The sequence below is a fragment of the Anarrhichthys ocellatus genome, unplaced genomic scaffold, assembly GCF_004355925.1.
Source record: "Anarrhichthys ocellatus isolate YVR2014 unplaced genomic scaffold, GSC_Weel_1.0 scaffold12, whole genome shotgun sequence".
NCBI classification, from domain to species: Eukaryota; Metazoa; Chordata; class Actinopteri; order Perciformes; family Anarhichadidae; genus Anarrhichthys; species Anarrhichthys ocellatus.
In genome coordinates this window covers 8,134,563-8,151,934 of record NW_022280042.1, presented here as the reverse complement: position 1 = coordinate 8,151,934, position 17,372 = coordinate 8,134,563, and the positions used below count along the sequence as shown (strand labels likewise).

The 17,372-nt window shown below is 45.8% G+C and overlaps 5 protein-coding genes across 7 annotated transcripts in view; 2 read left to right on the top strand and 3 right to left on the bottom strand.

Annotated features, from left to right (window-relative positions):
• Positions 1-365: 365 nt before the first annotated feature.
• Positions 366-2,423, bottom strand: LOC116386150 (gap junction alpha-3 protein-like). Its single transcript, XM_031852157.1, has 4 exons — positions 2,265-2,423; positions 1,522-2,075; positions 762-1,185; positions 366-542 (listed from the first exon to the last, which is right to left on the bottom strand). Exons 1-4 carry the CDS (start codon positions 2,331-2,333, stop codon positions 378-380), a joined length of 1,212 nt encoding a protein of 403 aa, XP_031708017.1. The 5' UTR covers positions 2,334-2,423; the 3' UTR covers positions 366-377.
• A 3,647-nt stretch (positions 2,424-6,070) lies between these two features.
• LOC116386160 (gap junction beta-6 protein-like) lies at positions 6,071-8,107 on the bottom strand. Of its 2 annotated transcripts, none has more exons than XM_031852169.1 (6): positions 8,083-8,107; positions 7,393-7,564; positions 7,102-7,254; positions 6,682-6,830; positions 6,377-6,583; positions 6,071-6,258 (listed from the first exon to the last, which is right to left on the bottom strand). In XM_031852169.1, the coding sequence occupies exons 2-6, from the start codon at positions 7,561-7,563 to the stop codon at positions 6,162-6,164; spliced, it is 777 nt and encodes a 258-aa protein (XP_031708029.1). In that variant the 5' UTR covers position 7,564; positions 8,083-8,107; the 3' UTR covers positions 6,071-6,161. The 2 variants fall into 2 exon arrangements, with proteins under 2 accessions (XP_031708029.1, XP_031708030.1); XM_031852170.1 differs by having other exon boundaries at positions 6,184-6,258; positions 6,348-6,583.
• A 1,341-nt stretch (positions 8,108-9,448) lies between these two features.
• On the top strand, positions 9,449-11,362 carry sap18 (Sin3A-associated protein). The gene is made up of 4 exons (XM_031852032.1): positions 9,449-9,590; positions 10,605-10,714; positions 10,862-10,984; positions 11,108-11,362. The coding sequence occupies exons 1-4, from the start codon at positions 9,519-9,521 to the stop codon at positions 11,262-11,264; spliced, it is 462 nt and encodes a 153-aa protein (XP_031707892.1). The 5' UTR covers positions 9,449-9,518; the 3' UTR covers positions 11,265-11,362.
• A 450-nt stretch (positions 11,363-11,812) lies between these two features.
• On the top strand, positions 11,813-14,009 carry rtraf (RNA transcription, translation and transport factor). The gene is made up of 8 exons (XM_031852031.1): positions 11,813-11,975; positions 12,219-12,343; positions 12,450-12,549; positions 12,770-12,841; positions 12,946-13,034; positions 13,135-13,203; positions 13,307-13,355; positions 13,448-14,009. The coding sequence occupies exons 1-8, from the start codon at positions 11,915-11,917 to the stop codon at positions 13,600-13,602; spliced, it is 720 nt and encodes a 239-aa protein (XP_031707891.1). The 5' UTR covers positions 11,813-11,914; the 3' UTR covers positions 13,603-14,009.
• Positions 13,951-17,372, bottom strand: part of nid2a (nidogen 2a (osteonidogen)) — a 31,731-nt gene continuing 28,309 nt past the window's right edge. For both annotated transcript variants that reach the window (XM_031852028.1, XM_031852029.1), the window contains 4 exons: positions 16,692-16,849; positions 16,456-16,579; positions 16,217-16,329; positions 13,951-14,700 (listed from right to left, as the gene is read on the bottom strand). In XM_031852028.1, coding sequence (XP_031707888.1) covers positions 14,690-14,700; positions 16,217-16,329; positions 16,456-16,579; positions 16,692-16,849 — 406 coding nt within the window. In that variant the 3' untranslated portion in view covers positions 13,951-14,689. The remainder of the gene's footprint in view (positions 14,701-16,216; positions 16,330-16,455; positions 16,580-16,691; positions 16,850-17,372) is intronic.

Genomic DNA, 17,372 nt, shown 5'->3' with positions numbered 1-17,372 from the left:
ATGTTGGAGATCCTCAGTGCTGCTTGTAGTGTTTAACGGAATAGTTCGAAAGGGGAAACAGCTAGCCTTTTTATTTTTATTACTTTTTTTGTACGTTCTCTTTTTAAGTTTCAATAGGAGCTCATGTCTGGCCAAACTCATTCCATCCCTACTCCTAGTTCATAATTGTGAGATTAAAATAAGCAGCCACCTCCAGCTGGATGTGGTCGTGCTTTGCGCGTCTTCCTTGCAGGAATGTCTGTTGCTGGAGGACATGCGTGCGTGTGGTTTTATGCTTGTTGTGCATATGTGGGAAGAGAGAATGCTTATGTAGGTTTCCTGTGTGTACACAGCATGTCTGCATGGTTGTGTGAAATGTGTGAGTGTGTGTGTTTTAGCTACACCGCCAGGTCGTCGGGGCGAGCTCGGCTGGACCGACTCGGCTTCAGGACGTCTCTCGCGGCGGAAGCAGGAGGCGGATGCATCTCCGCCCTGGTGACCACGGTGAAGTCGTCATGGGGGACCATATAAGGGGGCGTGTTGTCCTCATCCGCCGCCGCCTCCTTCGGTGCGAGTGGGGAAAGGGGGGTGTGACGAGGAAGTGTAGGAAACGTGGAGTGTTGCTCCCCTTGTGGAAGTGGCGGGGTGGTCTCCTCGTGAGGAGAGGAGGAGGCGGAGTTGGGAGGAGAGGGAACATGAGGAGGGGAGGAGGAGGAGGAGGAGTTTTTTCCTTCCAGATTGTGGAGCTCCAGCGCCATGTTGCTCCAGTTCTGCTCCATTGCCATCAGCTGCTCGTGGCTCCCGACACTCACTTTCCCGCCATAAAAAGAAGTGGGCAGCGCCTCCAGCAGGAAGTCATCTGGGTGGTACGCCGTGCCGTACACCTTGAGCCTGGCAGGCCCGGAGGCGGTGTTTAAGGACATCCCTGCGGCTCCTCCCTCTTCTGCCACGACCCTCACCACATTCACGCTGGCGTACGCCGGCAAACAGTCGAGCGCTGGCGGAGAGGTCTGCTTGGGGATCGTCTCCGTGTCCCCTGGCTCGTCCCCACTCTGCAGCGGCGACTCACCGCCGGGTGCGAACTCGTTGGTGACCCCCTGCTTGACCTTCTTCCAGCCCAGGTGGTAGATCTCCAGCAGGTTGAGGAGCAGAGAGACACAGGCAACCACCAGCATGAAGATGATGAAGATGGTCTTTTCGGTGGGCCTGCGACAACAGACGAACAAAACCACATTTAATTCACAAATGTATTAATAGAGAATATATCTAACAGAGGAAATGCTACGTCCTTTTCCACACATAATGCTTGATGTTTTGAATATGAGGGATATCGAGGGATTGCCTTCACGCGGCTCTCAACGTGGTGATGGCTGAGCTAGCGGCCAGCAGCTAACGTTGCTAACAGCAGGAACAGTGCTAGAAAGAGCAACAGTGCTGACAGAGCCAACCTGAGGAGGAACCGGAGGGTAGGAGCTACGCTTCCATGTTGTTTTTTGCGTTTCAAATGAACAAACACACAAAGATAACATCCTACAGTCTAACCTGGAGATGAAGCAGTCCACAGTATTGGGGCAGGGCCAGCGGCCACATTTATAGAGCGGCCTCAGGTGGAAGCCGTAGAGGAAGTACTGTCCCAGGATGAAGCCCACCTCAAACAGAGTCTTGAAGATGATGTTGAAGATGTAGGTCCTCAGTAACGCCCCGCGGATGCGGATCTTCCCGTGCTCATCGCGAATTGGCGGCTTCTCCTTCTTCCCGCCTCCTCCATTGCCGACCCCGTTGCGATAGAGGGGGTCGTGGTCCTCCTGGTGCCGCGCGGCCTTCCGGAGGTCCTCCTCCCTCTCCCTCCTCTTCTCCTCCATGCGGACGATGTGCAGCACATGGCCCAGGTAGATGAGGGTGGGCGTGGAGACAAAGATGATCTGCAGCACCCAGAAGCGGATGTGGGAGATGGGGAAGGCCTCGTCGTAGCAGACGTTCTCGCAACCGGGCTGCTGCGTGTTACAAGTGAAGTCGGACTGCTCGTCGCCCCAAACCTCCTCGGCCGCTGCGCCCAGCACCAAGATGCGGAAGATGAAGAGGACGGTCAGCCAAACCTGGGGAGGAAGGATTAAAAACAGTCAGTCCAGGTGGAGACTGACAAGGTCTCAATGAGTTCAAATACACAGAAATGTGAAATGAAATATTCTAAATTGTGGCCTTTCGGGTGTCTAAAGATTGTGTGGGAAGAAGGAGGTGAACCTGATGTCACATCATTTCATATTTATCAATAGTCCATCGGTCACCTTTCCAATCACAGTGGAGTGTTCTTGAGCATTCTCCAGCAGCCGCCCTAGAAAGCTCCAGTCACCCATGCTTCACTCGATGTTCTAGCCTGCAGAGGAAAACAAGAGTGTGTGATGAAGAACACAGGGGGCCCCCCCAGTGAGGAGGGCCAACAACCAGAGGAGAGGCAGGAGACAGAGACCAGAGATGCATAGGAAATAAAATCTTCTATATTTGTTCTTATGAAAAGACTAAAACCAATGCGTTAGTTTGCCTCTCAATACTTTTCAGCTACTCTGTCTGTGGCCCCAGACTGAAGATATGATGTTTTAAAAGTGTTTTTAAACAGCTGGTCACTGCAGTTTTTAGCAAATATCTCTCAAACGAGAATAAATTGGGCATTTGTTTGGGACTATTTTCAGCAGTGGACTAATACACATTTAGGGCGCTGGGACTAATTACTGCAGAGAAACATGCTGCGAACGCTTCTCAGTAATAGAACAGACGAGGATCCGGATGTGATGTCTGTTCCAGGGTGAGGAAAAGAGGAAGGCCGACTTACTAAAATATTGTTGTATCGTCAGTGACAAATCCATCGACCAGAGATCAGAAGAAAAACTCTATCTGGAAAGAAGAGACAAAATCAACTTTACACGTCACAAAATTCACATTTACTGTCAAATGTCACATACATGGATTACATCTCACCACTTTTATTTCTTGCTTATTCTTCTCGTGGAGTCAGTTTATCGTACGACACATTTAAATCTGCATGCATTCATGCATCATAAAATATAGAAGATAATATGGTTGTGGGGCCTTTCAGAAGAAGCTCTAGAAGACAGAATGAAACTGTATCCGTGCATCTGTGTGCCGCTCTCTGCGAATGTGGATGCGTGTATATTTATGCGTGCGAGTAAAACTTGGTGCATGCATATGCACATGCATTTTTTTGTGTACTAGTGTATGTGCGTCGCAGAGCTGGCTGGCTTGTGGACAAAAGGCCGGCCATCTGTGGGAAGTGAATGAGCGGATAACAGGTCGTCCCCGTTGAATGCCGGACTCATCACATCCCAGGAATGCTGAGGAGGGCAAATGTTAGATCGCCTGATACGTACGCACACGCAGAGTTGCGGTTACACGCTACGCCACGGACGACTTATTTCACTTCTAATATGAAGGTTAAACCCAAGACTTCTGTTACTTTTCCCCTCACACAAAGTAAATCAGCAGCCTGAGAAGGAAATGTAATTAATACGATAAACCTTTCAAAATACACCTTCACAAATTCATACATGTCTAAATAGAAGTGGACAAACTTTCCTTGACTTCCCCGAACTGTGAAAGGAAAAGGGAATATTAAATGAATAGACTGATTGCTGTAACTGTCTGCTGATAGGCCGATCTAACAGCGGCAGGGGTACATGTACATGATGTGTTGACGTGATGAAATACCATCTGTCAAGACAGACAATAGAGAAGCTCCCAGATGGACATTGTCCCGGCTGGCGTGTGCTTTTGATGGATCAGAGGTCTTTGTGCTAAAACAGCCCAAACAGTTAACTCTTGGCCTGCCGCGCGCGCCCCGAAAACCGTTTTAAGATATGCGGACAGCGGCCAGGATACGCAGAATGTGCACATAGTTGTGTAAAAGTGCATAAAATGCCCAAAGGTGCATAAAGTGTGCAAAGGTGCATGATATTTTGGTACCGATGCATAAAGGTGTACGGGTGCATTAGGTGTCACAAAGGTGAGTAAAGATATAATGAGTATAAAGGTGTGTAAAGATGCAATGCCACCAATGTAAATAAAGACGCTGAATGTTTGTAAAAAATAAAAAGGGTGTCCGTGATTTGGCTCCGAAGAAAGTAACATCCATTGAAAAAACATCCCAGAATAAACAGGGGACATGGAGCAGCAGGGTGCCGTGATGGACACTCACTTGAAGCTATAGTCTGGTCTAAGTGGCCTGCGTACATATTCAAAATACAGTACCATGTTAAAAATAGTAAAATGACATACATGTGTATTCAACACTTCCAGTTTTGATGCAAAATTGGAATTTTTCACAATATACCAACTGATGTTTGAATAAATACAATAATGACCAAACTCTAAGAGAATAGGATGGCTGGTAATGGGGAGACAAGCTTTTAAGGTTTATAGATTATTATATATATTGTACAACACATCCTAATTTACTGTGCAAGACCCAGATTGGTGTGTTTTTAATGATAGATAATAATAAGCAAGCATCAAGCCTCTGTTATCAGAAAACCATCCTTCATTCAATTAGTGAAATATTAGCGGCTTCCTGTCTGCCCGTCTTTCCCACAGGGAAGTGAACGCAGCATGAGAGGTGCTCATAATCCAGCAGGTGATGGATGATAATCCCTCCTCTTCACTCCACTCCAGCCCAACACCATCACTCCAGCTTCCACTCCACCTGCTTACCGCTCTCCTCTGAAACGCGCGCTCCTTTCCCTCACTCCGTTCCTTCCTCTTCTTTCTTTTACTCCCACGGGTGGGCTCGAGGCGACCGGGCGAGGAGTGGGTGAGATTAGTGAGAGGGGGGAGAGAGAGAGAGAGAGAGAGGGCAGAGAGAGAGAGAGCGAGAGAGAGAGAGAGTAACAAAAAAAGACACGAGGCTACTCTAGTCTCAAAAAAAGGGCGCGTGTGGAACCTGTCTCGCGAAGGCGAAGCGCAGCGGCTGCATCCCGCGTGGCCAAGGCCATCCGGCACTGTCACACATTGGTATCCCCGTGCCTGGGGCGCACGAGGGGGGGGGGAGTACGTGCTTGTATGCGCGCGAGCGTGTGTGTGTGTGTGTGTGTGTGTGGAGGTAGTGGCAGGGGGCACACGCGACTCCACCACATCACTGTTAAGCCAAATGTAATACTATTTCAAAATCTACTGCTACTATTACTACTACGACTACTACTGCTACTACTATAAAACACGTAGAGAAAAAAAGATTTATCAGAATAGTTTTTTATTTAAAATATTATTTTATTATGGTTATCATTACTTCTGTAGTTGTAGGCAGCAGCAGAAGTAGTATTGGTATGAGACACACTTCATATTTAGCTGTAGACTAATATCTGATGTTAAGTTGTGCCGGAAATATGCAATAATTGTAAAAATTAGGAAAAATAAACAAAAATGTTTTTAAAAAACTGCCACTAAATGAAATACAAATGACAAAAAGCATAGAATAGTATTAAAGTTAGCATGTCTTTCATAATTGTACTTCTCCTAAACTATTTCACTTGGTAACTTGTTGTGGTTCACCAAACATCTGTTTACTATGTGTCAGTGACCGTCCCTCAGAGGAGGGGAGGGAGGACCGTGGAGCAGTCACAGGTGGAGCAGTCACAGGCGGAGCAGTCACAGGTGGAGCAGTCACAGGTGGAGCAGTCACAGGCGGAGCAGTCACAGGCGGAGCAGTCACAGGCGGAGCAGTCACTGCTGTCAACCAGCAGAGGTCAACACAGTAGATCACTTGATGCATCTGTTGTTCGTGTGTTTTACATGGTTTGATTAAATTAAATTGATTAATTAAATGGGACGATAATAATAATGATGATTATTATTGTTGTTGTTAAATCATACTATTAGACTAGCACGCAATAAAGATAAGTACATAAAGTAGGAAATGGTGAGTGTATTTATATTCAATAAATTGTAGTATTGACAATTAAGTATTAATGTACACTCTCAGAGAGTATGATGTAAAAATACAGTTTTGAGTTGTTGACGCCAATTCAATCCTCTCCACCTCTTGAATGTTACATTTAAAACATCAAAAGGTATCACAGAAAATGTTCACTTTTTGAGTGGTATGAGTGTACCACTTGTAAATATTCCGTTTTATAAGTCCTTTAACTGCATGTATCGTCCATCTTGTTCCTGCTTCCTCAGGTTGAGACAAGTGACTTGTGGTTTGTTTTATTCTGCGTCCTCTCTCGGCTGGATTTTCCGCATGTTTTCCTCTCCTTCTGACTACAGAGACTCCTGAAAAAGAAGAAGTTATGGACTTAAGGAACTTCTGCGCTTTGATAACCCAGATGAAGGATGAAGGACTTCAAATTTGAATTAATCACCTGACTGTCTGACTGATTAATGCCTCTACCTAGTGACAGCCTTGGTTACAAGATATGCAAGCTCAGCCATGTTAAGGACCATGCAGATGGAGGAGGCAGTGGCCATGAAGACGGTGAAGATGGTTTTCTCGGTGGGACGAGAGATGAAGCAGTCCACCAGGTTAGGACACGGCCACTGGTCACACTGCACCAGCCGTGGCATCTGGAAACCATCGTATACCACATAGAGGGCATACCTGGAGAGACAAAGACACATACTGTGTGCAGATAGGCAACATGGCAGGATTATACCAAACCAGCAATATGGCAGACACGCAGACAACCAGACTCGTACATGAAGCCTCCTTCAAACAGCAATCTGAACACCAGGCTGCAGGCGTACGTCCACCAGAGGGCACCAGCTATCGGGAGTCTCCTTCTCTTGAGAGTCTCCAGATCTTCCTCCTGGCCTTTGCTGCTGAGGAAACCAGCTCTACCAGAACCCTGTCAAACCACATGATATGAAAACTTAAAACTAGAGAGGATACAACATTGAATATGTTATAAAATGACATGACAATATAAAGCAAGACATGAAAAGATAAAGCAAGACATGACATGACATGACAGGATAAAACAAGACAAATCACAACTAAAAAAGACATGACATGACAATACCTGACAAGACAACCCATGACAGGACAAGACGAGACATGGGATAAACAGAAGCTTTGTCTCCCACCGGAGCAGCAGACAAATGAAACCGTACACACACCTGGAGGAGCCTCTTCTTGTCACCGTGGTTCCGATAGGCCACATACATTGCAACCAGGAGCGTTGGCGTGGAGACAAAGACAAGCTGAAGACACCACAGACGGATGTGGGAGACGGGGAAGAACTGATCGTAGCAGACGTTTTCACAGCCAGGCTGAAAAACAGAGGCAGACTGTTGCAACAATGAAAATATAACCGTACGGTTGCTCTATAGATGTTGTATTCACATCTAAATAACATGAAAATGGACATATTACATTTACACGACGGGATCGCTGACTGGGTGCCCTACCTGTAGCGTGTTACAGGTGAAGTCAGACTGCTCGTCGCCCCAGACGCTCTCAGCAGCCACGACCAGCACCATGACCCGAAAAATAAACAGCACCGAGAGCCAGACTTTACCCAGGCTGGTGGAGTGACGGTTTGCCCCGACCAACTGAGCGTACAGAGCAGGCCAAGACATCCTGAGGAAACAGTCACAAACATGAGAAGGACAGCACAATGACACGATGCTGCCGGCAGAAGAGCGGAGTTCTGTACCAGGTTTGGCCGGTTCCTGACAGCAGCACAGAGGGAGATTCAGAGGGGGGGCCGTGGCAACAGATGAAAGCAGAGAGGGGCGATGAAACAAAAGAGAAGTTTGATACAAGAAGAGGATGAAAAGGAATGAAAGTGAGAGGAGGAAGAGTGAAGGCCCAGCGCCAGAATTCATGTGAACTGATGATCCTCTCTGCCCACTGTGGACTGTACTGAACGGAGCCCACCCGTCTAAAGACACACTGAGCACACTGTACAACCCCACACTACTACAGTCCTCACTGAGCATCACCATTCACACTGAACCATCGATTGATGTATTGATCATTCATAAGAGAGAGAGAGATCAAGATGATGGAAGCTTTTATTTTCTAAAATGTCTCTTCCAAAACTGATTCGGTCTTCAGGCAGATTTTCAAAAGAAAATACAAAGTACTTTTCTCACCTTGTTTCTGCACAGTCAGGTTGTTTGCAGGAAAATATTCCACATGTTCCTTTCACTGTCACACCAGCCCTGGCATAATGAAAATGATGAATGTTATCTGGGTCTGATGTACCTCCTTCCTTCGCATGAAATAAAAAGATGAGCCTCCAGTGTCAAGACATCCAGAACATTATGAGGTGACTTCCTGTAAATGGTCACCAAGAACAAAGCTGCATTGTAGTGAAACGGTGTGTGTGTGTGTGTGTGTGTGTGAGGTAACAGGACACAGGTAGTGACTTTTCAGAGCCCGACCATCACTTGGCAGCGGCACAGTGCGGCTCTGTGCTGCTAATGACTGTGACCGAGGAGCGCTCCCCACTGTTTGTTGAAGTGTGGGAGCAAAACCAACTTCCCCAGTTTACACTGGGGATGCTGTAACATACACATTCAGCTTGAGCTACAATGTTAGGAGAGGGTTGTAGACATACGTGTAGCAGTATATATATGCTGAAAAAGTAAATAATGAAGCTAGAGTTGTACACACTGTAGTAAACGTACTGGGTTGAGAGAGAGAGGGCGTCTGTGATTCTAATGGAGTCATTATGGGAGTAACAGCGGCCCTTACTCCTGATGCATATCGATGAATGGATATCAGTGTCAGGACCGGACTCAAAGACCCACTGTCTGATCTCTCAGTCGGGACAGAGGGAGAAAGGCGGGCGGATTGTTTCAAGCTGGTCCATGCCATCCATTCTGATGGGAGCTGGTGGTGGTGGTGGGGGTCACACAAAGTGAATGAGTAGGGAGAAAGGGAGAGAGGTAAAACAGAGCTGATTGTTAACGTAGCTCCTGATCAGCTCAGGAGAACAGAGGGGGCCAGTGTGCACACACACACACACACACACACACACACACACACACACACTGTACAGCATTCACATATAAGTTACCCAGAAAGCCACACTCACACATACAAATGCAGTAATGAATGAGGGGGAGAGCAGCATGTGACTGTGAGTTCCGTAGGTGGACTTGGCGGACTGATCCTGGACCAGCCAGTATGAAAGTCTGCGAGATGTCTTGATGATTTATGTGACTTCCAGATTTTTGTTTTTCCTTTCAGTAACGTGATGACAGTGATACTATACATGTATATATATATACTATATATTATTAGATTACAATGCACAGGAAACATGCAAACAACGGTACATACTTGATTTAAGGACTTGACCAAGCAAAAACTTTATAATGTTGCCATGCGCACGGTGATGCATAGACACTCCGAGTCAGTAGGGGGCGATAGAGTTGTCGCTGGTTGAATTAGGGTAGAATACACCGGAAACGGAAACGGCTTCAGTCTCATTCGTTTCTGCAGCTACGAGAAAATACCCAAGCAAGGTGGTAGAAGCTAGCACCGATACCTACGTGCATTAGTATATCTGTGAAAAATAATAATGGCCCTTGAATCACGGATTACACAGGAAGAAATCAAAAAGGAGCCAGAGAAGCCCATTGACCGAGAGAAGGTAGATCGAAGCCCGGTTTTTACTTTAGCTTGTTTACCTTATGGGCTCTAAGCTAACCTACGTTAGCTCTGAATGCTACGCTAACAGCTTGGAGACTGTTTGACTTACGTATTTAGGATGAACTCCAAACATTAGAACATAAGTACTCGAGTATTCCAGTTTTACTTGATGATATATTATGCACTAGTCATCACAAGTAAAAGAAAAAACAATATTTAATTTTGGCGTCTATACCGTGCTAGTGATAGCCTATGGTGCTAGCTTAGCATGTAGTCCTCGTCAACCTAACGTCACGAAAAAATACATTTCATTGTTTAGTTATTAAAATGCTTAGCTTGAGAGGTTACTAAAAGTTGACTTAACATATCCCGCGTGAACTGAAAAACAAAATTTCTGGGTAGACACTCAAAACTTGCTAAATGCAACTTTCAGGTGGAGTCTCTAACGAAACTGGCGTGTTCTGCATGTTTCCAATTTAAAATAAAATAAAAATACGTTTTAGGTTTCCAATGCCAAGCAACACGGGGGGGGCAATAATTAAAGTGGTATATCGGTTGCTGTCACGAGACACTTTGATGTGGTTTGAGATGATGGTCACTTTCTACAGGTGTGTCTAATATTGTTCCTCTATTCATTTGGGTGAACTAAGATGGCTCATTAACTATCCTTTAGTACACCATGTGTATGCATTCAGGTACTACTTACATTAGGTTACTATCATGACAATTGACCAATTACAACACTAATTGAGTTAATATTTAACTTAACTGTATATTGGCACTCAAAATGTATGTTGTAGTTACTCGGTGTGACCACTAAGGGGCAGCACACTTTAGTGACGCCACTACTGTACCTTTCAAAATAAAACTTTCAAAACACCCACATGGGTTAGATCATTTGTGTGTAATGGGTTCACGTCGTTGTAGTGCCACCAAATTTAATTATTTGAAGGAACTGATCTATTCCATTAAAAAAAAAAAACATAATTCACATTGATGCTTGTTTTTGCTGCAGACCTGCCCCCTTCTGCTGCGTGTTTTCACCACCAACAGTGGCCGACACCACAGAGCAGACGAGTTTAACCGTGGCAACGTTCCCTCCAGCGAACTGCAGATATACACATGGTGAGAGCACAAACATTTTGCTTTGTTTTCTTTCTTGTTGTTGTTGTTGTAGTTGTAGTATGTGCCAATCCAGAGTTTTAAGCTGAGTTAATAAAATGGAGGAAACTCTCTGTGTTCAGGTACTAATCTGTGTCTTTTATTTTTCAGGATGGATGCTACTCTGAAGGAGCTGACCAGCCTGGTGAAGGAAGTGTATCCTGAGGCCAGAAAAAAGGGGACCCACTTCAGCTTTGCCATCGTCTTCCCCGACCCCAGAGGGAAAGTGTACAGGTTAGCGTCGCACTACAACAGCACTGGTTGGCCTCATGGAGCAGGCCTCTTGCTTAATGTTGAGGTGAATTTGTGTGCATTGTATATTGACACACCTTTCTGCCCCATCCTCCCCCTTTACAGGTTGAAAGATATCGGCAACACTGTATCCGGCAGGAAGGGCGCAGATGACTCCATGACGTTGCAGTCCCAGCGCTTCCAGATCGGAGACTATCTGGACATAGCTATCACACCGCCCAATAGAGCCCCGCCCCTTAACACACGCATGAGGCCCTTCTGAACATAAACACAGACGCGTAAACCGACACATCCACCGTAGTTATTTTTTTTCGTCTTTTTTTTTTTTCAATTGCATCATCTTGGATGGTTTTTTTGCCTCATTTTATAAAATGTGACATGTAATAAAGCTGTAATTTTTTTCCAAAGTTTCTGCCCCTTTCTTTGTAAGATACTGTGAGATTGTATGAGGAATTTAGTCTTTATGTTTTGATTCGGTGTGTTAAACTGCACTTATATTGTGAAAAACAATTAAATTTAAGGTGGTCCACCAACTTTTTTTCTGGTGACATGTCAGTGATGTTTAAAATTTCTAAGTTTGCAAAAACACCTCTGGGATCTAAACTGCCTTCAATTATGGTCGATTTACAACACTGAAATTAAATTTGACCCAAAACTGCAGGACTGTTGCATCTAAGTATGAAAAATGAAATCTGTGTTTTTGGGTACTCGAAGCCCGAAAAAAAAACTGGGACAGGAAATATATGTAGCGCTTTTGGTCATTGAGAACTTTATTTCGATAGTTATAACCGGAAGTTGAAGGATGTCCAGCCGCGCATGCGTAGTGCCACACGGACAGCTAACACATAAAACAGCCAAGATAGCCAACTGTTAGCTAAAGAAAGCAGCTGTTTACACACTAAACGCGTTGAAATGTTTCGTAGGAAATTGACGGCGCTAGATTATCACAACCCCGGTGGATTCGACTGCAAAGGTAAGACGAAACTCGTCAAGTATTCGCTCATAAACGCGAGTTAAACGTGGAGCCGGAGTCCTGTCACTGGAGACGACGACATGCCAAACTCTTACGAACAAAATAGTAGTTTCATGCAGCTTTTTGGCTGAGAAACTTGTTTGTTCACGAGATAAAAATGTGTACGAGCTTCTTACAGGCCACACTTTTATTCGGCTTTATTGTTAATGCCAACTGTTCGTTGGTGTGTCCTCTCTGCATCAGATGAGACACAGTATAGGAACTGCGTGGTGTGGCTCGAGGACCAGAAGATCCGACACTACAAGATCGAGGACCGAGGAAACCTGAGAAACATCCCGAGCTCAGGCTGGCCCGAAGCCTACCAGAAGGTGACACCACGCCTTTCTTAATTACAGCTTGAACATGAACCCTGTTATGAAGAGGATATCATTGTTCCTCATATGAATGACATGCGTGTGCTTTTCTTGTGTGCAGTACCTGCAGGATCTGAACTGTCCGTTTGGACTTCAGGAGAAGCAGGAGGCTGTGGACTGGTTACTGGGCCTGGCTGTAAGATATGAATACGGAGACAACGGTAAGCAGCAGCAGTAGGTGTACATGTGCAGGGACTGTTGCCTGCTACTACGCTGTAATACCGCTGATGACCATTAGATGGAGACATTGTCAAAAGAATATGTTTTCTAATTATCTGGTGTTGCAAAGCATGTTAAAAACAATCTTTATATCCCTGTGTTATCCTCACATGACACACTAACACATTCTCTATACAATGTTTGCATTGTGTTCGTACTCAGATAAGTATAAGAACTGCAAGCCGCTGGCCGCCTCCAGCGACAAAGCGGTGGACCCTCTCCTCAACCTCGACGGTGAGCAGAAAAACACTCCTCGGCCTGTTCCTTGCGCACATTTTTAATTTCTTCATCTATTTGTTTTCAAGGTGAAATATGTTTGTTTTCATTTTTTTTTATAGGTAATTGTCCAGATTTCAAAGCAGGAGTGACGGCTCTGGCCAACATCCTAAAGATCCAACGGCATGACGACTACCTGGTCATGCTCAAGGTGTGTCTTTAATATTTTCTGTTTGCTTTTTGATGTCTCTTAATTGTTTGCTCTCAAGACTTTATATACTTATATGTGTGTTTCCATGTGCTCCCGCCAGGCCATTCGTATCCTGATCCAGGAGAGACTTTCTCCAGAAGCCATCGCTAAAGCCAGCCAGAATAAAGAGGTGCTGTAACATTCTGCATCTAGAATGATGTCTAGAGGCATTTCTGTTACAAGAAAACCCTGAAATATATGTGTAACGTCGTTTATGTTGCCGTGTGTCACAGGGTATCCCGGTAACTTTAGACAAGCACGTCTTGGGCTTCGACACCGGAGGTGAGTGCAGGAAGAGCAAATCCAAAAACATGCATCGAGTGCACAAATGTACCCACTAGAAGATAAAAGATGAAATAAATGTTCCCCTCTAGACGCCACTCTGAACGAAGCGGCCCAGATCCTGCGCCTGCTGCACATCGAGGAGCTGAGGGAGCTCCAGACCAGGATCAACGAGGCCATCGTGGCCGTCCAGGCCATCATAGCGGACCCCAAGACGGACCACAGGCTGGGCAAGGTCGGCAGATGAGAGCGAGGATGACGAGGGACGCCAGGAGGGACTGATTCATTTGATTTTGAGGGGGGGTGGGGAGAAGAAGAAAGCTGGTCTTTGTCGGACATACATGAGTTTGTATTTCTACGTGAGATCAGAATTGATGAGATTTTGGGGAGTTTTGTAGCAAATGCAAACCGTTTTTGGTGAATTGGTATTTACGTACTCGTTTGGGCTAATGTGTGGTCTTACCTTGTGCTCATCTCCTCGCTGCCACAACCTCTCCCTCAACAGAAAGCACAGAGGAGCTTCTGAAACATTCAAACTGACGAGTTATATTTGTATCTTTTTGTTTCCAGAGAAAACAGCTGGAAGAACAGGTTGTTTTGAAATGGTTTACATTTGACGCTGTGCGGGTGAATCTATAAATACAGCTGAGCAGAGTTCGTCTCCTGTGCTTCTTGTTCCTCTGTGAAGCGTCAGAACAATCTATGGAAAAACAAGTACCAAGTCACATCTTTATTGTTATAAATATCACATCTTATAAAAAGACAAAGATTTGAAAAGTAGTAGTAAAAAATATTTGGCAAAAGAAAAGTGTCCTTTCATCATGTGTGAGAAACAGATTCGTGTATATATGGCACGATCTGACCCGGAGTCAGATTGAACTGGTTCAGTCACTCAACAGCTGCAATGATTTCACACCCAGAATATTTTTATGGAATTTGAACAACAGTTTAACAGCTCCTCGGTGTCATTCTTCTTTGGCAGAAAACCTACACTCATACATTTTTTAAATTGTTCTGTAGCTTTAAATCGATAGAAAAACAAACAACAAAACTTGCGTACAAAAATACAGTAGAAAAAAACAACAAAAAATGAGGTATAAAACAAATTTACAAAACATTTATTTGGGGGTTATATCTTTAAGGTGAGATAATTGGGGTCTGGGTGAGTGGAGGGGTTGTGAATTTGGTCGATCTGGCAACAGGAAGCCATCTTGCGCCCTGCTGAGTGTCCTTTTATTTCTCTGAGGGACACTGGAGAAGGCACCTTTTTTTTTTTTACGGTGGTCGCCTCAGAACTTTAGCACCAAAAGGACCCTGCAGCTGCCGGTCTGTCGTCAGTGGCTCCCTGAGACACACAAAGTGAAGACATTTAGAGGACAACATATAACCTTGACTTCCATCTCTACGGGAAGTACAAACTTTCTTTTTGTTTAGAGCTCCGGGTGGAAATGAGGAGCTACAGGTCTGAATTTCTCTTCCTGTGTGAATCCGAAATGTGACAGGATGAGAGCTTAAGTGCTTCGGCGGCCTAATGACAGAACAAACAGGCCGTCCGTCCCGAACAAAGCCCTGCACTTAACAACTTGTGGCGACTGGGGATTCTCCCCGTAAAGGGCGCGCGTGTGTGTGTGTGTGTGTTTGTTCAACAATAACAGCCTTTAAGCCTCTCACGGCCGGCTCCCAAACCCCTTAACGAGAGCGTTTTAGAGCCGTCATCACGGCCACAATTACACCGCACGCCGACGTCTTTGAAGCTGTTACTTAGCGCGAGGCTCCGGGGATGCGCAGACGTGAAATTCTGCAGTTCACTCGGCATCGTTGTGACCGAACCGTGTGCACTCTCTTCTGCCGTGAGCAGTTTTTTTTTTTTTGTTTTTTTTTACACTCTCTTGATGGCGACATCTGCCAAGGTGCTACTTTAGGGATCGTCCTGTGTTTAGAGGGGACCGCTTTGTACTTTAAAGGGGTTTTAATACGAAGCTTTGGGAGGACTCGGGGCCATCTGCGGACGTCGAACACATCAAACGTGACGCAAAAGCGCAAAATACAGGTAGAGAGTCTCGGGCAGCTGTGTAATCATTATTCTCATGTCTGTTTCACACACGGGGGGGGGGGGGGTCGGAGCCAGCTGTGTGATGACTGTTTGGTGATGAAACGCAAACGTTGGTTTCATCCGACAACAAAGTTATTGACTTCATGTGCAAACTATTCACTCATGTAGCTTTTTATATTGAGCACTACTGTCGTGTGACAGTATCTTCGTAATGTGGTATTCCATCTCCTCCAGACACGTCTTATGACATATAAAAATACTCTCATCAAATACCTTGTAAAAAAATATAAATATACTTCTCCCTCACTGAAAAACCCAGAATCTATTAATATAGTTTATGAATCTATGATAGTTCAAACTCGCACATGAAGCGTATTTTTACACTCTTGTTTTTCATGCATTGAGTGTGTGCCGCTGCCCGACGTGCAGGTGACCTACACTCAATGCGGTCCCTGAACACATCCTTTTTCAGACACCAACTTGCTGCTTTTGTGTCAGAAGTTTATTTATGCTGTGTTTCCATACGACCCTCTGTAGGGTTAACTATGTTTTCCTGTCTGTGTGGACGCAGCCTTCGGGGGTGGTTAAGGTGACATCTGGTGGGAGTTGACTGATGTGATGACATCACCGCGCGCATGAGCTGGTACACCTTGAAGTCAGAGTGTGTGTGTGTGTGTGAGAGACAGGGGGCGTTTGGTTGTTGTTACACAGCTTTAATTACACATGTGAGCCGAGTGTGAACAGAGTGCGGGTGACAGAGAGTGATAGTGTGTGTGTGTGTGTAGGATTCAGTCACTTCACAGTATACCTGATAGACAGTGGGTGGTGGCTATTGCGATGCCGTACAGGTGAGAGCGCTGGTCGGGCAGGTACTCGTCGGTGATCTGGCTGCTGTCTTTGTTCACCGCGATCACTCCGTCCCTGGGGGGGGGCGAGACACAGAGAGAGACACTGAGGACAGGGGGGAAGGGCGGGGCGTCGCAGCGATCAGCTGACTGATCAGCGCTCAGAATTAAAGACAACATGGAGGTGGAGGAAGGTGGCTACCTCCTCCAGTCAGTGTAATAGAAGTGGTTCTTGTAGTAGACCATGCTGAACGGGTAGTTGAGGCTCGGGTGGACCACTCTTCGGCCCGAACCGTCCGGGGATACGCACTCTAAGCGCTTTGTACCTGGAGAAAAGGAAAACATGTGTATGAGGTGGCAGCTGTGCAGGATTGTTTTTGGGGGGGTCAATCCATCCCCAGTGGAAATGATTTCAGGGTCATCGATGGTGGTGTTTACCTGCGTCGGCCCAGCAGACTTGTCCAGAAGACGAGTCGTACGTGAGGGCGTTCGGCAAACCGATGCCGTCAGACACCACCACCCTGCGGTTCTGTCCGTCCACTGACGCGCTCTCGATCTTCGGAGCCTCTCGGTTCCAATCGGTCCAGTACAGAGTTCTAGAGAGACGGAGGGGACGGAGGGATTATAGAGCGCGGTGTTTGCGTCCCGCTGACCACTTTAAAGCGGACACGTTTTTGCAGCTGTGTGTCTTTTTGAAACTCATCGCTGCAATCTGGCTAATATAACGAGACAAGAGGAAAACCACACACACACACACACACGAGTGGGCATGTAAAGGTACACAGGGCACAGGGCTCGAGGGACCATCTGCCTGATGCTGATGAGGTCACGGTCAGGTTACTCTGAGCAATGTGCGACCTCTGACCCCCGGCTCTCTCCCACTGCATTTTTTCGGTTTCATCTGTATACACCAGGAAAAATGGACCACACAACGGCTGACCCAAAATAGACACATTGTTCCCTTTCAAACAAACTTTCTGCTTCATCATTTTCATGAATGCGACCAAATCAAATCATATTTTATTGTTTGCAACATTTCAAAGCTGCGCTCAGCGGGATGATAACAGGCGGAGTGTGTGTGTGTGTGTGGGCTGCCTTTCGTCTGTAGATGATGGTGTA

Bases quoted from the DNA above. Each gene is read 5' to 3' on its own strand.
- LOC116386150 (XM_031852157.1), bottom strand. From the start codon at position 2,333: ATGGGTGACTGGAGCTTTCTAGGGCGGCTGCTGGAGAATGCTCAAGAA. The intron at 2,076-2,264 runs GTGACCGATGGA...CTTCCTCCCCAG, and splicing joins ACTCCACTGTGATTGGAAAG to GTTTGGCTGACCGTCCTCTT. The intron at 543-761 runs GCAATGGAGCAG...CTCGCACCGAAG, and splicing joins GGAGCCACGAGCAGCTGATG to GAGGCGGCGGCGGATGAGGA.
- LOC116386160 (XM_031852169.1), bottom strand. From the start codon at position 7,563: ATGTCTTGGCCTGCTCTGTACGCTCAGTTGGTCGGGGCAAACCGTCAC. The intron at 6,831-7,101 runs GTGTGTGTACGG...GTGGTTTGACAG, and splicing joins ACAAGAAGAGGCTCCTCCAG to GGTTCTGGTAGAGCTGGTTT. The intron at 6,584-6,681 runs GTACGAGTCTGG...TTGTCTCTCCAG, and splicing joins CTGTTTGAAGGAGGCTTCAT to GTATGCCCTCTATGTGGTAT.
- sap18 (XM_031852032.1), top strand. From the start codon at position 9,519: ATGGCCCTTGAATCACGGATTACACAGGAAGAAATCAAAAAGGAGCCA. The intron at 9,591-10,604 runs GTAGATCGAAGC...TTTTTGCTGCAG, and splicing joins AGCCCATTGACCGAGAGAAG to ACCTGCCCCCTTCTGCTGCG. The intron at 10,985-11,107 runs GTTAGCGTCGCA...CCCCCTTTACAG, and splicing joins CCCAGAGGGAAAGTGTACAG to GTTGAAAGATATCGGCAACA.
- rtraf (XM_031852031.1), top strand. From the start codon at position 11,915: ATGTTTCGTAGGAAATTGACGGCGCTAGATTATCACAACCCCGGTGGA. The intron at 12,550-12,769 runs GTAAGCAGCAGC...GTTCGTACTCAG, and splicing joins ATATGAATACGGAGACAACG to ATAAGTATAAGAACTGCAAG. The intron at 13,356-13,447 runs GTGAGTGCAGGA...GTTCCCCTCTAG, and splicing joins CTTGGGCTTCGACACCGGAG to ACGCCACTCTGAACGAAGCG.